The 16,601-nt window shown below is 44.4% G+C and overlaps 1 protein-coding gene across 1 annotated transcript in view; it reads left to right on the top strand.

The window, feature by feature from the left end:
* LOC109880406 (GAS2-like protein 2A) overlaps positions 1-16,601 on the top strand; it is a 38,184-nt gene that overhangs the window by 5,561 nt on the left and 16,022 nt on the right. The window contains exon 3 of the mRNA XM_020472618.2: positions 9,964-10,071. Within this exon, the coding sequence (XP_020328207.1) occupies positions 9,964-10,071 (108 nt within the window). The remainder of the gene's footprint in view (positions 1-9,963; positions 10,072-16,601) is intronic.

Genomic DNA, 16,601 nt, shown 5'->3' with positions numbered 1-16,601 from the left:
ATGTAAGAAAGCTAACGTTTAAGTTCCTTGCTCTGAACATGAGAACATATGAAAGCTGGTGGTTCCTTTTAACAGGAGTCTTCAATATTCTCAGGTAATAAGTTTTAGGTTGTAGTTATTATAGAACTATTTCTCTCTATACCATTTGTATTTCATTAACCCTTGACTATTGGATGTTCTTATAGGCACTTTAGTATTGCCAGTGTAACAGTATAGCTTCCGTCCCTCTCCTCGCCTCTACCTGGGCTCGAACCAGGAACACATCATCAACAGCCACCCTCGAAGCAGCGTTACCCATGCAGAGCAAGGGGAACAACCACTCCAAGTCTCAGAGTGAGTGACGTTTGAAACGCTATTAGCGCGCACCCTGCTAACTAGCTAGCCATTTTACATCGGTTACACCAGCCTAATCTCGGGAGTTGATAGGCTTGAAGTCATAAACAGCTGCTGGCATATGCTCTAAAGTGCTGTTTGAATGAATGCATACGAGCCTGCTGCTGCCTACCATCGCTCAGTCAGACTGCTCTATCAAATCATAGACTTAGTTATAACATGATAACACACAGAAATACGAGCCTTTGATCATTAATATGGCCGAATCCGGAAACTCATCTCGAAAACAAAACGTTTATTCTTTCAGTGAAATACGGAACCGTTCCATATTTTATCTAACGGGTGGCATCCATAAGTCTAAATATTTCTGGTTTCTGGTTTCACCTGGTTAATATTGCCTGCTAACCTGGATTTCTTTTAGCTAAATATGCAGGTTTAAAAAATATATACTTCTGTGTATTGATTTTAAGAAAGGCATTGATGTTTATGGTTAGGTATTGGAGCAATAATACGCACCACATTGATTATATGCATCGCAGGACACGCTAGATAAACTAGTAATATCATCAACCATGTGTAGTTAACTAGTGATTATGATTGATTGATTGTTTTTAATAAGATAAGTTTAATGCTAGCTAGCAACTTACCTTGGCTTACTGCATTCGCGTAACAGGCATGCTCCTCATGGAGTGCAATGTAATCAGGTGGTTAGAGCATTGGACTAGTTAACTGTAAGGTTGCAAGATTGAATCCTCCGAGCTGACAAGGTAAAAATCTGTCGTTCTGCCCCTGAACGAGGAAGTTAACCCACCGTTCCTAGGCCGTCATTGAAAATAAGAATGTGTTCTTAACTGACTTGCCTAGTTAAATAAAGATTAAATAAAGGTGTAAAAAAAAAAATCGGCCAAATCGGTGTCCAAAAATACCGATTTCCGATTGTTATGAAAACTTGAAATCGGCCCTAATTAATCGGCCAATCCGATTAATCGGTCGACCTCTACTCATGACTGCATGGCCAGGCATGACTCCAACACCATCATTAAGTTTGCCCATGACACAACAGTGGTAGGCCTGATCACCGACAACGATGAGACAGCCTATAGGGAGGAGGTCAGAGCCCTGACCGTGTGGTGCAAGGACAACAACCTCTCCCTCAACGTGATCAAGACAAAGAAGATGATTGTGGACTACAGGAAAAGGAGGGCCGAGCACGCCCCCATTCTCATCGACGGGGCTGTAGTGGAGCAGGTTGAGAGTTTCAAGTTCCTTGGTGTCCACATCACCAACAAACTAACATGGTCCAAGCACACCAAGACAGTTGTGAAGAGGGCACGACAAAACCTATTCCACCTCAGGAGACTGAAAAGATTTGGCATGCGTCCTCAGATCCTCAAAAGGTTCTACAGCTGTACCATCGAGAGCATCCTGAGTGGTTGCATCACTGCCTGGTATGGCAACTGCTCGGCCTCCGACTGCAAGGCACTGCAAATCAAATCAAATGTATTTATATAGCCCTTCGTACATCAGCTGATATCTCAAAGTGCTGTACAGAAACCCAGTCTAAAACCCCAAACAGCAAGCAATGCAGGTGTAGAAGCACGGTGGCTAGGAAAAACTCCCTAGAAAGGCCAAAACCTAGGAAGAAACCAGGCTATGTGGGGTGGCCAGTCCTCTTCTAGCTGTGCCGGGTGGAGATTATAACAGAACATGGCCAAGATGTTCAAATGTTCATAAATGACCAGCATGGTCTATTAATAATAAGGCAGAACAGTTGAAACTGGAGCAGCAGCACGGTCAGGTGGACTGGGGACAGCAAGGAGTCATCATGTCAGGTAGAGAATTAGAGAGAGCATATGTGGGGTGGCCAGTCCCCTTCTGGCTGTGCCGGGTGGAGATTATAACAGAACATGGCCAAGATGTTCAAATGTTCATAAATGACCAAATCGAATAATAATAAGGCAGAACAGTTGAAACTGGAGCAGAAACTGGAGCAGCAGCACGGCCAGGTGGACTGGGGACAGCAAGGAGTCATCATGTCAGGTAGTCCTGGGGCATGGTCCTAGGGCTCAGGTCCTCCTCCGAGAGAAAGAAAGAGATAAGGAGAGAATTAGAGAACACACACTTAGATTCACACAGGACACCGAATAGGACAGGAGAACTGACCCTAGCCCCCCGACACATAAACTACTGCAGCATAAATACTGGAGGCTGAGACCGGAGGGGTCAGGAGACACTGTGGCCCCATCCGAGGACACCCCCGGACAGGGCCAAACAGGAAGGATATAACCCCACCCACTTTGCCAAAGCACAGCCCCCACACCACTAGAGGGATATCTTCAACCACCAACTTACCATCCTGAGACAAGGCTGAGTACAGCCCACAAAGATCTCCGCCATGGCACAACCCAAGGGGGGGGCACCAACCCAGACAGGATGACCACATCAGTGAATCAACCCACTCAGGTGACGCACCCTTTCCAGGGACGGCATGAGAGAGCCCCAGTAAGCCAGTGACTCAGCCCCTGTAATAGGGTTAGAGGCAGAGAATCCCAGTGGAAAGAGGGAAACCGGCCCGGCAGAGACAGCAAGGGCGGTTCGTTGCTCCAGAGCCTTTCCGTTCACCTTCCCACTCCTGGGCCAGACTACACTCAATCATATGACCCACTGAGTCTTCAGTAAAGACTTAAAGGTTGAGACCGAGTTTGAGTCTCTGACATGGGTAAGCAGACCGTTCTATAAAAATGGAGCTCTATAGGAGAAAGCCCTGCCTCCAGCTGTTTGCTTAGAAATTCTAGGGACAATTAGGAGGCCTGCGTCTTGTGACTTGTGACTGCAGAGGGTAGTGTGTACGGCCCAGTACATCACCGGGGCCAAGCTTCCTGCCATCCAGGACCTGTATACCAGGCGGTGTCAGAGGGAGGCCCTAAAAAATGTCAAAGACTCCAGCCACCCTAGTCATAGACTGTTCTCTCAGCTACCGTACTGCAAGCGGTACCGGAGTGCCAAGTCTAGGTCCAAGAGACAGCTTCTACCCCAAGCCATAAGACTCCTAAACATCTAATAAAATGGCTACCCAGACTATTTGCATTGCCCCTCCCCCCTCTTCTATGCTGCTGCTACTCTCTGTTATTATCTATGCATAGTCACTTAAATAACTCTACCTACATGTACATATTACCTCGACAACTGGTGCCTCCGCACATTGATTCTGTACCGGTACCCCCTGTATATAGCCCTGCTATTGTTATTTACTGCTGCTCTTTACTTATTTGTTATTTTTATCCCTTGTGTTATTACTCTATACTACACTTAGTCATTAGGTATGGGCTTATGTATAGGTGTGAAATATGATTCAGGGTCCCATTTTAAAATAGGCCAATGTAGTTTTTAGACAGTGAGCAGTCAACCTCTTCCTGCTCTGACTGCAGGTCGGCTAGCGTCTCCAGGATGTGTGATGAAACCCCAGATAGGTGTCATATCGCAGGGAAAAGCTGAAGTGTATCTGTTGTCTGAGGGCGACTCAGTTCCTCTGTTTGTTTTCCTGGTTACCACAAAGCCCTGATATAAATACCCCAGGTTGATTCCCACTGCCCTGTCACTCAGCTCTTACTCATCACACACACACACACACACACACACACACACACACACACACACACACACACACACACACACACACACACACACACACACACACACACACACACACACACACACACACACACACACACACACACACACACACACACACACACACACACACACACACGACTTCCCATTGAAGTTTGAGGAACCAGTGTCATGCTATCCTGAAAATTCCCCCACCCACCATTTGACCCTATTCCTGCAGGTGTGCCTTGATACAATGAGACAGGCAGCTGCTGGCTTGTGCATACAGTCCAAACAACTTTTATCCTTTGACAGTAGAAGATTTTCTCAAGTATGAACCATCCCATATTTACCTACCTCCTCCAGAGATTATGATAATGATAAGTCCCAAAACTGTCTAGATCCCTTCAGAATCCAATGGCAATAAGACATGCCAAACTAACTACACAAACACCCTTTTCTGTGTGTTTTCTTGGCCCTGCAGTGTGTTGTTGTATCAACTGGGCTTGGAGAGCATTCAGGCCTTGAGGTTAGTGGCCTACGTACAACAATGATACAGGCTCATGAACAACAACGAATACATAAAACATACTCGGCCACGAATGCATATGCACAGCTTTTAATGCGTATGCACATTCACATACTACACATATTCACATACTACAGGCAGGCTTCACATATAGGGACACACACATTTGCCAGCCAGCATGCAGCCTCAAAGACAATAACAGCAGACCCTAGGAGCTCTGCCTCAGGTCTAAAAGGATGCTTTGTATGCTGCTCTCTCTCTCCCTCCATCTATCTCATTCTTTCAGACAAAATGTTTCATGTGTCTTCACCCTCAGACTCCAAGACTCAGTCATTCATTTAATAAATGCTCAACAACCCCCACAGCCCCCATCCCTTCCCCCACATACTTCCCTTGGGGATGATAAGGCAATGCTTTATTGGTGGCAGAGGAGATGAGAAGGAAGAGACTGCCAGTGTTGCCAACACTGTAAACTATGGCTGTCATCTCACAGTGAGATGGAATGATTGGCCCTGATGGTGTGGGTGTCGACACAGGAAGAGGAGCAGACACCAGGAGGGTGAGTGGGAGGCGGGGTGACGTGGGCTATATGTCTTCTGTGAACACTGTGCCCCATTAACCTTATGGTCCAATTCATGTATTCAGAAAACAGAGAGAAACACAATAACAGATAGTATGCCTGGAGTGTCTTTACTGTACACTCTGCTACAGCCGACTGTGATGGATTTTACACACAGGGATAGATGGTGTGTGTGTGTGTGTGTGTGTGTGTGTGTGTGTGTGTGTGTGTGTGTGTGTGTGTGTGTGTGTGTGTGTGTGTGTATGTGTGTGTGTGTGTGAGAAAGAGAGGAAAAGTAGGTCATCATGGCTGGCAGTGTCAGGCTCATGGGCGTTGCTAGGGGAGCATATCTCAGTGTTTCTGTTTGCATCGTCACACACACACTTATTGGGAGAGTTTTCTACATGAGGTCAGTGCACGGACTAACTGGGCCCTAAATGTTTTAGCATTTAAGATTATTTATTAGTCCAGCTGACTAATACAGAACAGACCTCTCTCTCTCTCGCCTCCGCTCTCCATCATGTGGCAGGAAATAGACCAATGGGCTGACTTCACAGATGGTTGTCAGTTCTATTTCATTATTGCAATGTCTAGCTAGGTTTACAGTGGAAACTGCTTGTGCACATGCTTAATGTCATGTGTGTTTTTGTTTGGGTGAGTAGTCTTGCTTTGTGCCTCCCCCCAGCTGAGCCCTGCCTGGAGTCTCAGGCTTAGACTGGCGGAATTAGGAATCACTGTCTATAGCCAGTCACTCATATAACATTGGCAGACGACAATTAGACTACAGACTGATGATAAAACAACAAGGCAACAGTAAACATGTCGTCCCCCACTAATGATACACACACATTTCAGTTCATTACTATATCTTCTGCCTTGGGCCAATCAGTGTAATTTTGTAAAAGCCGGATCTCTATGGCGAGACGCATCATTCACCCAGGTTTCGTCCAGTGCTGTCTGAGATATCATGTGTGACTAACGAAAGGACGGACGGACAGAGACCGATCCACAGTTCCCGCCTCGATTTCATCGTGGGGGACAATAAAGCACTCTTCCATCATGTGATATGGACGGAGATGAGGATTGTCTGGTGTCTCGTCATGGTGATCCGAACAGCTCACCAGCTCAAAAATTCTTCCTTTCATTTAATTTTGAACTGGAAATGACCTGAACCCTGTTTCTGAAATCATCAGTTTCTCCTAAAGTCAGATATGTCCTCTGCATGGCAATGTGATGTGTTAAAATGGAGGCAGTCCAATGTTATCACGGCTGGTTTACCTCCTCCCCCAACCAATGTCAAATCTCTGAGTAGACACGTGTTTTTCATTGTCACACAGCACAAAACAGAAGAGTGGTCATGTGGTCAAAAAATAGGTTTCCAGAAAACAACACTTCCTTTAAATTATAGGTGATGTCCCACATTTTTCCCCTTGAGCAAGGTTACTTATATGATTCGCCTTACTAAAATACAGAGTGGTTTATTGTTTCGAAAAGATAGCTCACTTTTGCGAAGGCTGCAGCATCAACAAAGAAGCTAAATAAATGTAATTATAACTGTACTTTTCATCTCTAAGTAACAGTGTTGCCATTCTATCCATAGTCCCAAAGTAAATGTTCTTGGTAGTAGTTGACATTCTCATTTATCTGGATAACCTGGAGGGTTGGTCCCTGTTCTCCCCATCCTCAGCTGGTCTAGCCTGTTGGTGTAGGATGCAGTAGGGAGTGTTCTTACAAGCACCCGCATGATCCATCCAACAATGCTGCTCCCCCCCAGGTGTTGGTTCAACGGCACCCTTTCATCCCCGTAAACCTGTCCTGAGTCACACCAATTTCGAGCCTATGAGAAAAAATGCTGGCTGAGTAGGCCAATCACATTTTCTTTGTTTTGACCCACGACCGTTTGTCTTTTGAGACAAGGTGATTGAATAAGTTTTAGTGGTCTCTGCATCCAGTGTTTTTAGGATGTAGCCTAAATGAGAGGCTAAAGCAGTAATCCCCCCTGAAGTTCCAGATATGCTCCTCCATTTCAATCCGCTCCCTGTGTCCTAGATTCAATTTCAAGAAGCTTCCATCGCTCATCTGATTGTATGGTTTGTGTTGGGACGTGTCCAGGCATTTCTAGAGATCCCCACCATGAAGCAGAGGCTGGGACACAGTCATCCCTTTATTGCAAAAGCAGCTTAGCATATTGTGGCTAAGGGAACACAACTAAACATATACAAAACTCCGCTAGACCGTCATTTACTGGCATTTCACAACCGTCATAACAATAACTGCTACATTCCAAAAATATTACATGAAGAGGGATCGTTGACATAAACAAATCACCCAATCCCATTTCCTCTGTGTCCCAATGAGGTACAGTGGTGTGTTCCTGGGGGTTGGAAAAGCCTCACCCCTCACTTTATGTCCTCCATGGCCTACCCTCCGCTCTCCTCCGTCCCTATGTAGGACAGGAAGGAAGGTAATAAGGAGTTGATTACCTCAATCTCTGTTGGAGGCAGAGAATCAGAGACCACGAATATGGTGTGTGGACTCAATTATCAAAGAGAAAACAAAAAACATATCCTGCAATTACACCCTGCTTCAAGGGAAACTCAGGAACACTAATTAATCTGAGTTTCACATCTCTGTCTCTCGTTGTTCATTGATCACAGCAGTGTTGTGTTTTCATACCATCCCTACAGATACATGTGAACATTCTCCAGCTGATGTTGAGATGATTACAGTAAATTCCTTCCTAGTTTAGTTAAGGGTGTACTGTGAGACTATCTGAATCTAACTGCAGATGTAGGGCCTTGGTTCTTTCTCTGTCTCTCTCTCTCTCGCTCACACACACGTCACAGCTCTTCGGCACGTTCCCCATGTGACCGACACCCATCCATAATTCATCCCCTAGCTCTCTCTCACAGCGCTCCAGTTCCACATGCTTCCTGCGTGACCTCGCGTTTTCCCTCCCCTAGCACTGTTCCACATCAGTGTTTTAGTCTCACGCTCTTGTGTCTGTTTGAGTGATTCTCCGAGCTTGTTGTGTTGTACAAGGTTCGTTTTTTGTCTAAGACCCAGCAGTCACCAAAATGTGATTTCGGATGATGCAATTAGATTCCACAACGATTATTTGAAATAGTTAACGGATATTTAAACAAACAAAGCTCAATGGAATGTCTCAGACCATGTGTCGTTGAGGGATCTTTTTGTAACCAGGTTGATATTTTCACTGTATATTTACAACCCTCAACTCTATGACCTCCTCTGGAGGAAAACTTATGACCTCAGCCCAAAGGGGTTGTGGGAGGTGTCTTCTGGGGCTGGAAGGAGAGACCGCTGAAAGGCTGTACTAAAGAAAGAAAAAAGAAAACAAATGGTCTGTTAAAAAAAGGAAGGATAAGGCTGTGTGTGTCTGTAACCAGGGGGATATTTCCATTAACTCACTGGCTGGGGTTTTTCCAAACAGGGTTTGTCCACATAGTGAAAGAACGACTGAGAGACTAAAAGGAGACTTGGAGAGCAAGCAGAGCTGAAAAGGGCAGTGAAAGAAATAAATGACAGACCGAGAAAGACTCTGTGAGAGACAGGAGGGACGATAGAAAGAGATGAAGAGGCACTGATAGACTAGCAGATGGAGAAGGAGAGAGTGGGAGAAAGAAAACAGGAAACAGAATACAGTAGAGAGAGAGAGAGAGAAGGCAGTGGGAGGCTAATGATTTAGTATGTAGTCCTGGGGAGACAGGTGAGACAGAGTTCTTAACACTGATTCCACCCTCACTTTAATTAGTAGGGGGAATAAAGACAGCTATTTTAGGAAAATAAGCCATAATCTGGAAAATGAGCCAGTCATAACCTGCAACACTGATGCTGCATCTAGCTAATATACTATATATGGATGGTATACTGTCTTCTTCAATGGATACCTGGCTAGGTATCATTTCATCTATGTTGATCTAATTATTTATTTTCTTAGTGTGATTAATTCCTTGAGCGACTACCGAGAGCCTTTCCCTTGTTTCTCTAATGTGTTTAGACTGGACATGTGCTCCTGTCTATACAGTACATATGGAGTACAGCAGTCCCTGTTTGTTTGTCCTTGCTCAGCTCGCCTCTCTTTGTCCTCTGTGATGTTGTCGGTCTCTCTCCTCACCGTCTCTCGGTCCACAAGTGTGCACACGCCTTTGTTTGAGAGAGCTGCCAAGAATAACATCAAAGTTGGCCAATCCCGGTCGAGAGAGAGAGCCCTTGCAATGCAGGCCTCTCTCGCCCCCACCCTAGAGTTCTGTCTGACTCCACTGTGCTTAATAAGCACCCCAACCACATACAGCACAGTACCAGAGCCGTCTCTCTCTCTCATTTTGTCTCAACACCACTGGAACCACAGGCTCATTTACGTCATCCCTTTGACTTTAGTTAGAGCCTCACCTTATTGTCCATCAAAGTACTGCTCTGCGGTCAGGAGGTCCCTACAGCAGTGTGTGTGTGTTGTAATGTGAACTCTTTTAATTTTTATTTAGCTTTATATGTATTCCTTGATGACATTTTATACTGCAGCAACGAGCTGGACTAAGTGTTCCAGGCAGCTTATGCAATAATTGGCGAGGGAGGGGAGGGGCTCTCCATTACTCAGGTACTGAGGGACCTCTGCACTGCTGAAAACTGAGACACACATAGACGAACAGGGCTAGCCATGTCTCACCCTAATGTAATAATGTCACTGTGCTGTTGACACACACACAACTCAGGACCAGAGGGGATTTGGTCATGATCATGGATATGAGTAAGCATGATCTCATAGGAAGAGTTGAAATGAAGAATAAGGAAGGTTGAACAGAGACTGAACAGTTTGTGCTTCTTGTTGTTCCCTTCTGTAGCTGTATGAATATGGAGTGTCATGTTTCATTGGCTGTGGGTGCTAAACAGGCCTGTGTTGTCTCTTCTCCAGGTGCGGGAGATCCTGGGCCGTTGCTCCTGCCCCGCCCAGTTCCCAATGACCAAGGTGTCTGAGGGGAAGTACAAAGTGGGAGACTCCAGCGCTCTGATTTTCATACGGGTATGAACTGACCATTAACCTTTACCCCATCTACTTATCCAGACTATAAGAGTCAGCAACCATCCTTAGGTCAAGTGTGTGTGTGTATAATATATTTGTATTTATGAGGGATCCCCATTAGCTGCTGCTAAGGAAAGATTAAGGGAATTACATCACAAAACAATAAAAATAGTGCATTTAGAAAGTATTCAGACCCCTTGAGTTTTTCCAATTCCAGTGATTACAGCAGGGTATGACGCTACAAGCTTGGCACACCTGTATTTGGGGTGTTTCTCCCATTCTTCTCTGCAGATCCTCTCAAGCTCTGTCAGGTTGGATGGGGAGAGTTGCTGCACAGCTATTTTCAGGTCTCTCCAGAGATGTTCGATGGGGTTCAAGTTCGGGCTCTGGCTGGGAAACAAGGACATTCAGAGACTTGTTCCAAAGCCACTCTTGTGGTGTCTTGGCTGTGTGCTTAAGGTCATTGTCCTGTTGGAAGGTGAACCTTAGGACCACAGACTGGGGCGGAGTGCTCTGGAGCAGATTTTCATCAAGGATCTCTCTCTGTACTTTGCTCCGGACTAGTCTCCCTGCCACTGAAAAACATCCCCACAGCATGATGCTGCCACCACCATACTTCATCGTCGGGATGATGCCAGGTTTCCTCCAGGTGTGATGCTTGGCATTCAGGTCATCATACAAGATAATCTTGTTTCTCATGGTCAGAGTCCTTTAGGAGCCTTTTAGCAAATTCCAAGTGGGCTGTCATGTGCCTTTTACTGAGGATTGGCTTCCGTCTGGCCACTGTACCATCAAGGCCTGATTGATGGGGTGCTGCAGAGATGGGTGCCCTTTTGGAAGGTTGTCCCATCTCCACAGAGGAACTCTGAAGCTCTGTCAGAGTGACCATCGGTTCTTGGTCACCTCCCTGACAAAGGCCCTTCTCCCCCCATTTGCTCAGTTTGGTTGGGCGGACAGTTCTAGGAAGAGTCTATGTGGTTCCAAACTTCTTCCATTTAAGAATGATGGACGCCACTGTGTTCATGGGGACCTTCAATGCTGCAGAAAGGTGGTGTTGGTACCCTTCCCCAGATCTGTGCCTCGACACAATCCTGTCTCGGAGCTCTACGGACAATTCCTTCGACTTCATTTCTTGGTTTTTGCTCTGACATGCACTGTCAACTGTGGGACCTTATATAGACAGACATGTGCCTTTCCAAATCATGTCCAATCAATTTAATTTACCACAGGTTGATAGGATATGATAAGATATGTTGCCACGACTGCCATGTTGCATTTCCATCCCAAAGCCCTTGCTTGGAAGTGTATTTCGTCAGACTGCCAAGAACCTTGCCTTCATCCAGGCCAAGTTGGCGAGACACGGTAGTAATGACACCATAGGCCTGGTTGATCTCTGCACCAGACAGGATGCTCTTGCCAGCATACTTGGGGTCCAACATGTATGCTGCGGCGTGTATCGGCTTCAGGCAGAAGTCTTCATGATTTTTGATGTATTTCAGAACTGCAGTTTCCTCTGCTTGGAGCAACAGTGAAGTGGACAGGGCAATACGGATTTCTTCTCTTACATCTGCAAGCAGAGTCTTAACATCAGACAGGATGGCATTGTCTCCCGCAATCCATGCAAGGTCTAATGCTGTAGGTTTCAGGAGTTTCAGGCTGCTTACCACTCTATCCCAACATACATCATCCAGGAGGATCGTCTTGATGGGGCTGTCCATATCGGCAGACTGTGATATGGCCATTTCTTGAAGAGACTCCTTCCCCTCCAGGAGACTGTCAAACATGACAACACCCCCCCCAGTGGGTGTTGCTTGGCAGCTTCAATGCGGTGCTCTTATTCTTCTCACTTTGCTTGGGGAGGTAGATTGCTGCTATAACTTGATGACCCTTCACATACCATTTCATTGGCTCTCTTGTAGAGGATATCCATTGTTTTCAATGCCATGATGTCCTTGAGGAGCAGATTCAATGCATTAGCAGCCCAGCCAATGGGTGTGATGTGAGGGTAGGACTCCTCCACTTTAGACCAAGCAGCCTTCATGTTCACAGCATCGTCTGTAACCAGTGCAAATACCTTATGTGGTCCAAGGTCATTGATGACTGCCTTCAGCTCACCTGCAATGTAGAGACCGGTGTGTCTGTTGTCCCTTGTATCTGTGCTCTTGCAGAATACTGGTTGAGGGGTGGAGATGTAGTTAATTATTCCTTGCCCACGAACATTCAACACCCATCAGAGATGATTGCAATATGGTCTGCTTTCTCTATGATTTGCTTGACCTTCACTTGAACTTTGTTGAACTCTGCATCCAGCAAATGAGTAGATAAAGCATGTCTGGTTGAAGGGGTTTATGCTGAAAGAACTTTCAGAAATCTCTTCCAATACACATTGCCTGTGAGCACCAGACGTGAACCAGTTGCATACACAGCTCGAGCAATCAGCATTTCTTTGACTACGTTCCTCCATTGAGTCAACAAACACTTCTGATTCCAGGAGGACCATGAGCTGTTGCTATCGATAAGGTGTCCGATTCATCATTTTCACCTTGAATAGAAGTAGAGGGACTTTTCTCAGAGGTTGTTTGTTGTGAGCGCTGAGGTAACTTTATGCACTTGGCCAGATGATTCTGCATCAAAGTTGCATTCTTAAAATATGATTTGGCACAGTATTTGCAAATGTACCCAGCTTTTCCTTCTACATTAGCTGCAGTGAAATGTCTCCACACATCTTTCCTGTAAAGATTAGAAATACGTTTTAAAAAAGTATTCCAGGTACAGATAAATAGATGAAACAACTCCTTTGTAAGATACATGTTTTAAAATGAAACAGGTGAATTAACACTCCTCAGTAAGCAGACTCATGCAAGCTAAAACCTACATGGTAGCAAAAACTAACTAGCATAAATTGTTAACAAGTTAGAAATGATTTAAACACACTTTGCTGTAGGCTATTATTTTCTAGTTTATGAACATCAAGGCAGACACACAGTGAATTTATACTGAACAAAAATATTAACCCAACATGCAACAATTTCATTTTTTTTACTGAGTTACAGTTCAAAGGAAATCAGTCAATTGAAATACATTCATTAGGCCCTAATCTATGGTTTTGACATGACTTGGGAGCCAGTCCCACCAACTACAGAGCCAGGCCCAGCCAATCAGAATTTGTTTTTCCCCACAAAAGGACTTTAATACAGAAACACTCCTCAGTTTCATCAGCTGTCCAGGTGGCTGGTCTCAGATGATCCCGCAGGTGAAGAAGCCGGATGACGAGGTCCTGGGTTGGTGTGGTTACACGTGGTCTGCGGTTGTGAGGCCGGTTGGATGTACTGCCAAATTCTCTAAAATGAAGTTGGAGGTGGTTTATGGTAGAGAAATTAACATTAAATTCGCTGGCAACAGCTCTGGGGGACATTCCTGCAGTCAGCATGCCAATTGCACGCTCCTTCAAAACTTGAGATGTCTGTGGTGTTGTGTGACAAAACTGCACTTTTTAGTGCCTTTTTATTGTCCCCCAGCACAAGGTGCACCTGTGTAATGATCATGCTGTTTAAAAAGCTTCTGGATGTGCCACACCAGTCAGATGGATGGATTCTCTTGGCAAAGGAGAAATGCTCACTAATAGGGATATAAACAAATTAGTAAAACATACGACATAAATCAGCTTTTTGTGCATATGGGACATTTCAAGGATCTTTTATTTCAGCTCCTGAAACATGCGACCAACACTTTACATGTTGCGTATCATATAGTTTTTCAGTATTGATTTTTTTCTCTCAACATTCTGATATGCCAGTGGTCAAGTGGCCGACAAGCCTCTGCAGTGCACACACACACACACGTAGCCTATAGTTCATAATTTTCGTCACCGCTAAAGAGAAATAGGTGGCGCTACAAAGGTGGCGCTACAAAGTATTAACTTAAGGGGGCTGAATAATTTTGCACGCCCAATTTCAGTTTTTGATTTGTTAAAAAAGTTTGAAATATCCAATAAATGTCGTTCCACTTCATGATTGTGTCCCACTTGTTGTTGATTCCTCACAAAAAAATACAGTTTTATATCTTTATGTTTGAAGCCTGAAATGTGGCAAAAGGTCGCAAAGTTCAAGGGGGCCGAATACTTTCGCAAGGCACTGTAATGTGCCACGTTGAAAGTCAGAGCTCTTCAGTCAGGCCATTCTACTGACTGTCTATGGAGATTATGGCAGTGTGCTCAATTTTATGTACCCGTCAGCAATGGGTATGGCTGAAATAGCCGAATCCACTAATTTGAAAGGGTTGTCGACACATATACACACACAAAAGTTTCTGCATTGACCCATCACATACGCTGCTGCTAACTGTTTATTACCTATCCTGTTGCTTAGTCACTTTATCCCTACCTATATGTGCTCATCTACCTCAATTACCTCGTACCCCTGCACATAGACTCTGTAGTGGTACATGCATATAGCCAAATTATCGTTACTTATTGTGTATTTATTCCTCAAGTCATTTGTTCTACTATTTAAAAATTCTCAGCATTGTTGGGAAGTAAGTAAGTTCGGGCTAGTAAGTAAGCATTTCACTGTTCGTCTACACCTGTTGTTTATGCAGCATGTGACAAATATAATTGGATTAGATTTGATATTGATTTCAACATGTGAATACCTCACAAACACAAGTAGTGATGCAGTCAGTCAATCTCTCTCCTCTAAGGTTGGGGGAGATTGACATGCATGTTATTGATGCTAACTCTCCATGTACATTTAAGGGCCAGCCGTTCTGCTCTCTTCTGGGCCAACTGTCATTTGCCCATGTCCCTCTCTGTGGCTCTTGAACATATGACTGGGCAGTAGTACAGATGTGACAAAACTAGGGCCTGCAGGACATTTGTTTATAGCAACATCAAGAAAGCAGAGTAGCATTTTATTACAGACAGACATCTTCCCATCTAGCCACCGTTTTATCAATATGTTTTGTACCATGACAGTTTACAATCTATGGTTACACCAAGCAGTTTAGTCTGCTCAACTTGCTCAATTTCCACATTTAATGACAATATTTTACAGTTTAGTGAATGATTTGTCCCAAATGCAATGCTTTTAGTTTTTGAAATATTTAGGATGAGCTTATTACTTGCCACTGATTCTAAAACTGACTGCAGCTCATTGTTAAGTCTTTCAGTGACTTGCTGTGATAGCTGACGTGATTATGTTGAGTAATGTGTAGGCCAGTGACAAAAGAAATCTCTATTTAATCTATTTAAAATTCAGGCTGTAACAAGTCGAGGGGTATGAATACTTTCTGAAAGCCCTGTGCAAAGACATCAATAGGATATTACTCAGTGCCAGTTAGGCTTGCAAAATTCTGGGAACATTCAATAAATTCAATGGTTTTCCAGAAATCTGATTCTGGAAACCGCCAACTGGGATTTCGGGAAAACCAGGGAATTCACCACAGCTGCCCTGGGGTATGCCTGACTAGCTGGATTATGTTGGAGAGGCTTCCATTAAAGAACACCATCTGTGATCAGTTAGACCGGTAAATCTCGATCCACGACATAGCAGAGGATATAAAGCCAACACACACGTTTTTATCAGCAGCAAAGTATGATCAATAATGTCAAAAGCTGCATGGCAGTCTAAAACAGCACCCACAATCTTATAGATTTTTCTGCCTATCAGTCATTTTTACAAGTACCGTACATGTTGAGTGCCCTTCCCTATAAGCATGCAGTTCTCAATTTGTTTACTGCGAAATAGCATTGAATCTGGCCAAACATTTTTTTCCAAAGGTTTACTAAGGGTTGGCACCAGGCTGATTGTTTGAGACAGTAAAGGGTGCTTTGTTATTCTTAAGTATTGAAACAACTTTTGCTTCCCTACAGGCCTGAGTGTGTGTGGATGTTAATGTGCATGTTGGCATGAGTATGTCTAAACACATTTTTCTAAGAGTGCAGGTTTATTTGTCTGACCCCATAGGATAACCCTTTTTGGTTCCAAGTAGAAGCCTATTTTGAAAGGGTTCTACCTGGAACCCAAACATGTTCTCCTATGGGAACAGCCGCAGAACCCTTCTGGTTCTAGATCAGTGGCGGTTGGTGTGAGGAGCTATAGGATGACGGGCTCATTGTACTGTCTACAATGGAATAAATGGAACGGTATCAAACATATGGAAACCACGTTTGACTCCTTTCCATAAGTACTTTCCAGCCATTACAATGAGACCATCCTCCTATAGCTCCTCCCACCAGCCTCCACTGCTCTAGATAACACTTTTCCCTAGGAGTGCTTGGATGCATTAGTAAACTATGGATTGAACAGGTCAACCATAGTATTGAAGTTACACCTTTACACAGTCCAAGAGTTCATAGGTTGTGTGTTTTTCACAGCTCATGGATATGGTTTTGGATTGCTCTAAAATGATAACTTAGATTGGGTTACAGTTTAAAATGGAACAGTTAATATTTTTGCACAGAAGCAAATATGGCCTGGAGCAATTTCCTTTTGACTGTCAAATGTTCATATACTGTTTTCATGGCTGCTTAC

Source organism: Oncorhynchus kisutch, linkage group LG3 (genome assembly GCF_002021735.2).
Source record: "Oncorhynchus kisutch isolate 150728-3 linkage group LG3, Okis_V2, whole genome shotgun sequence".
Classification (NCBI taxonomy): domain Eukaryota; kingdom Metazoa; phylum Chordata; class Actinopteri; order Salmoniformes; family Salmonidae; genus Oncorhynchus; species Oncorhynchus kisutch.
The sequence above is the reverse complement of the archived record's forward strand: the minus strand, read 5'-3'. Positions and strand labels throughout refer to the sequence as shown.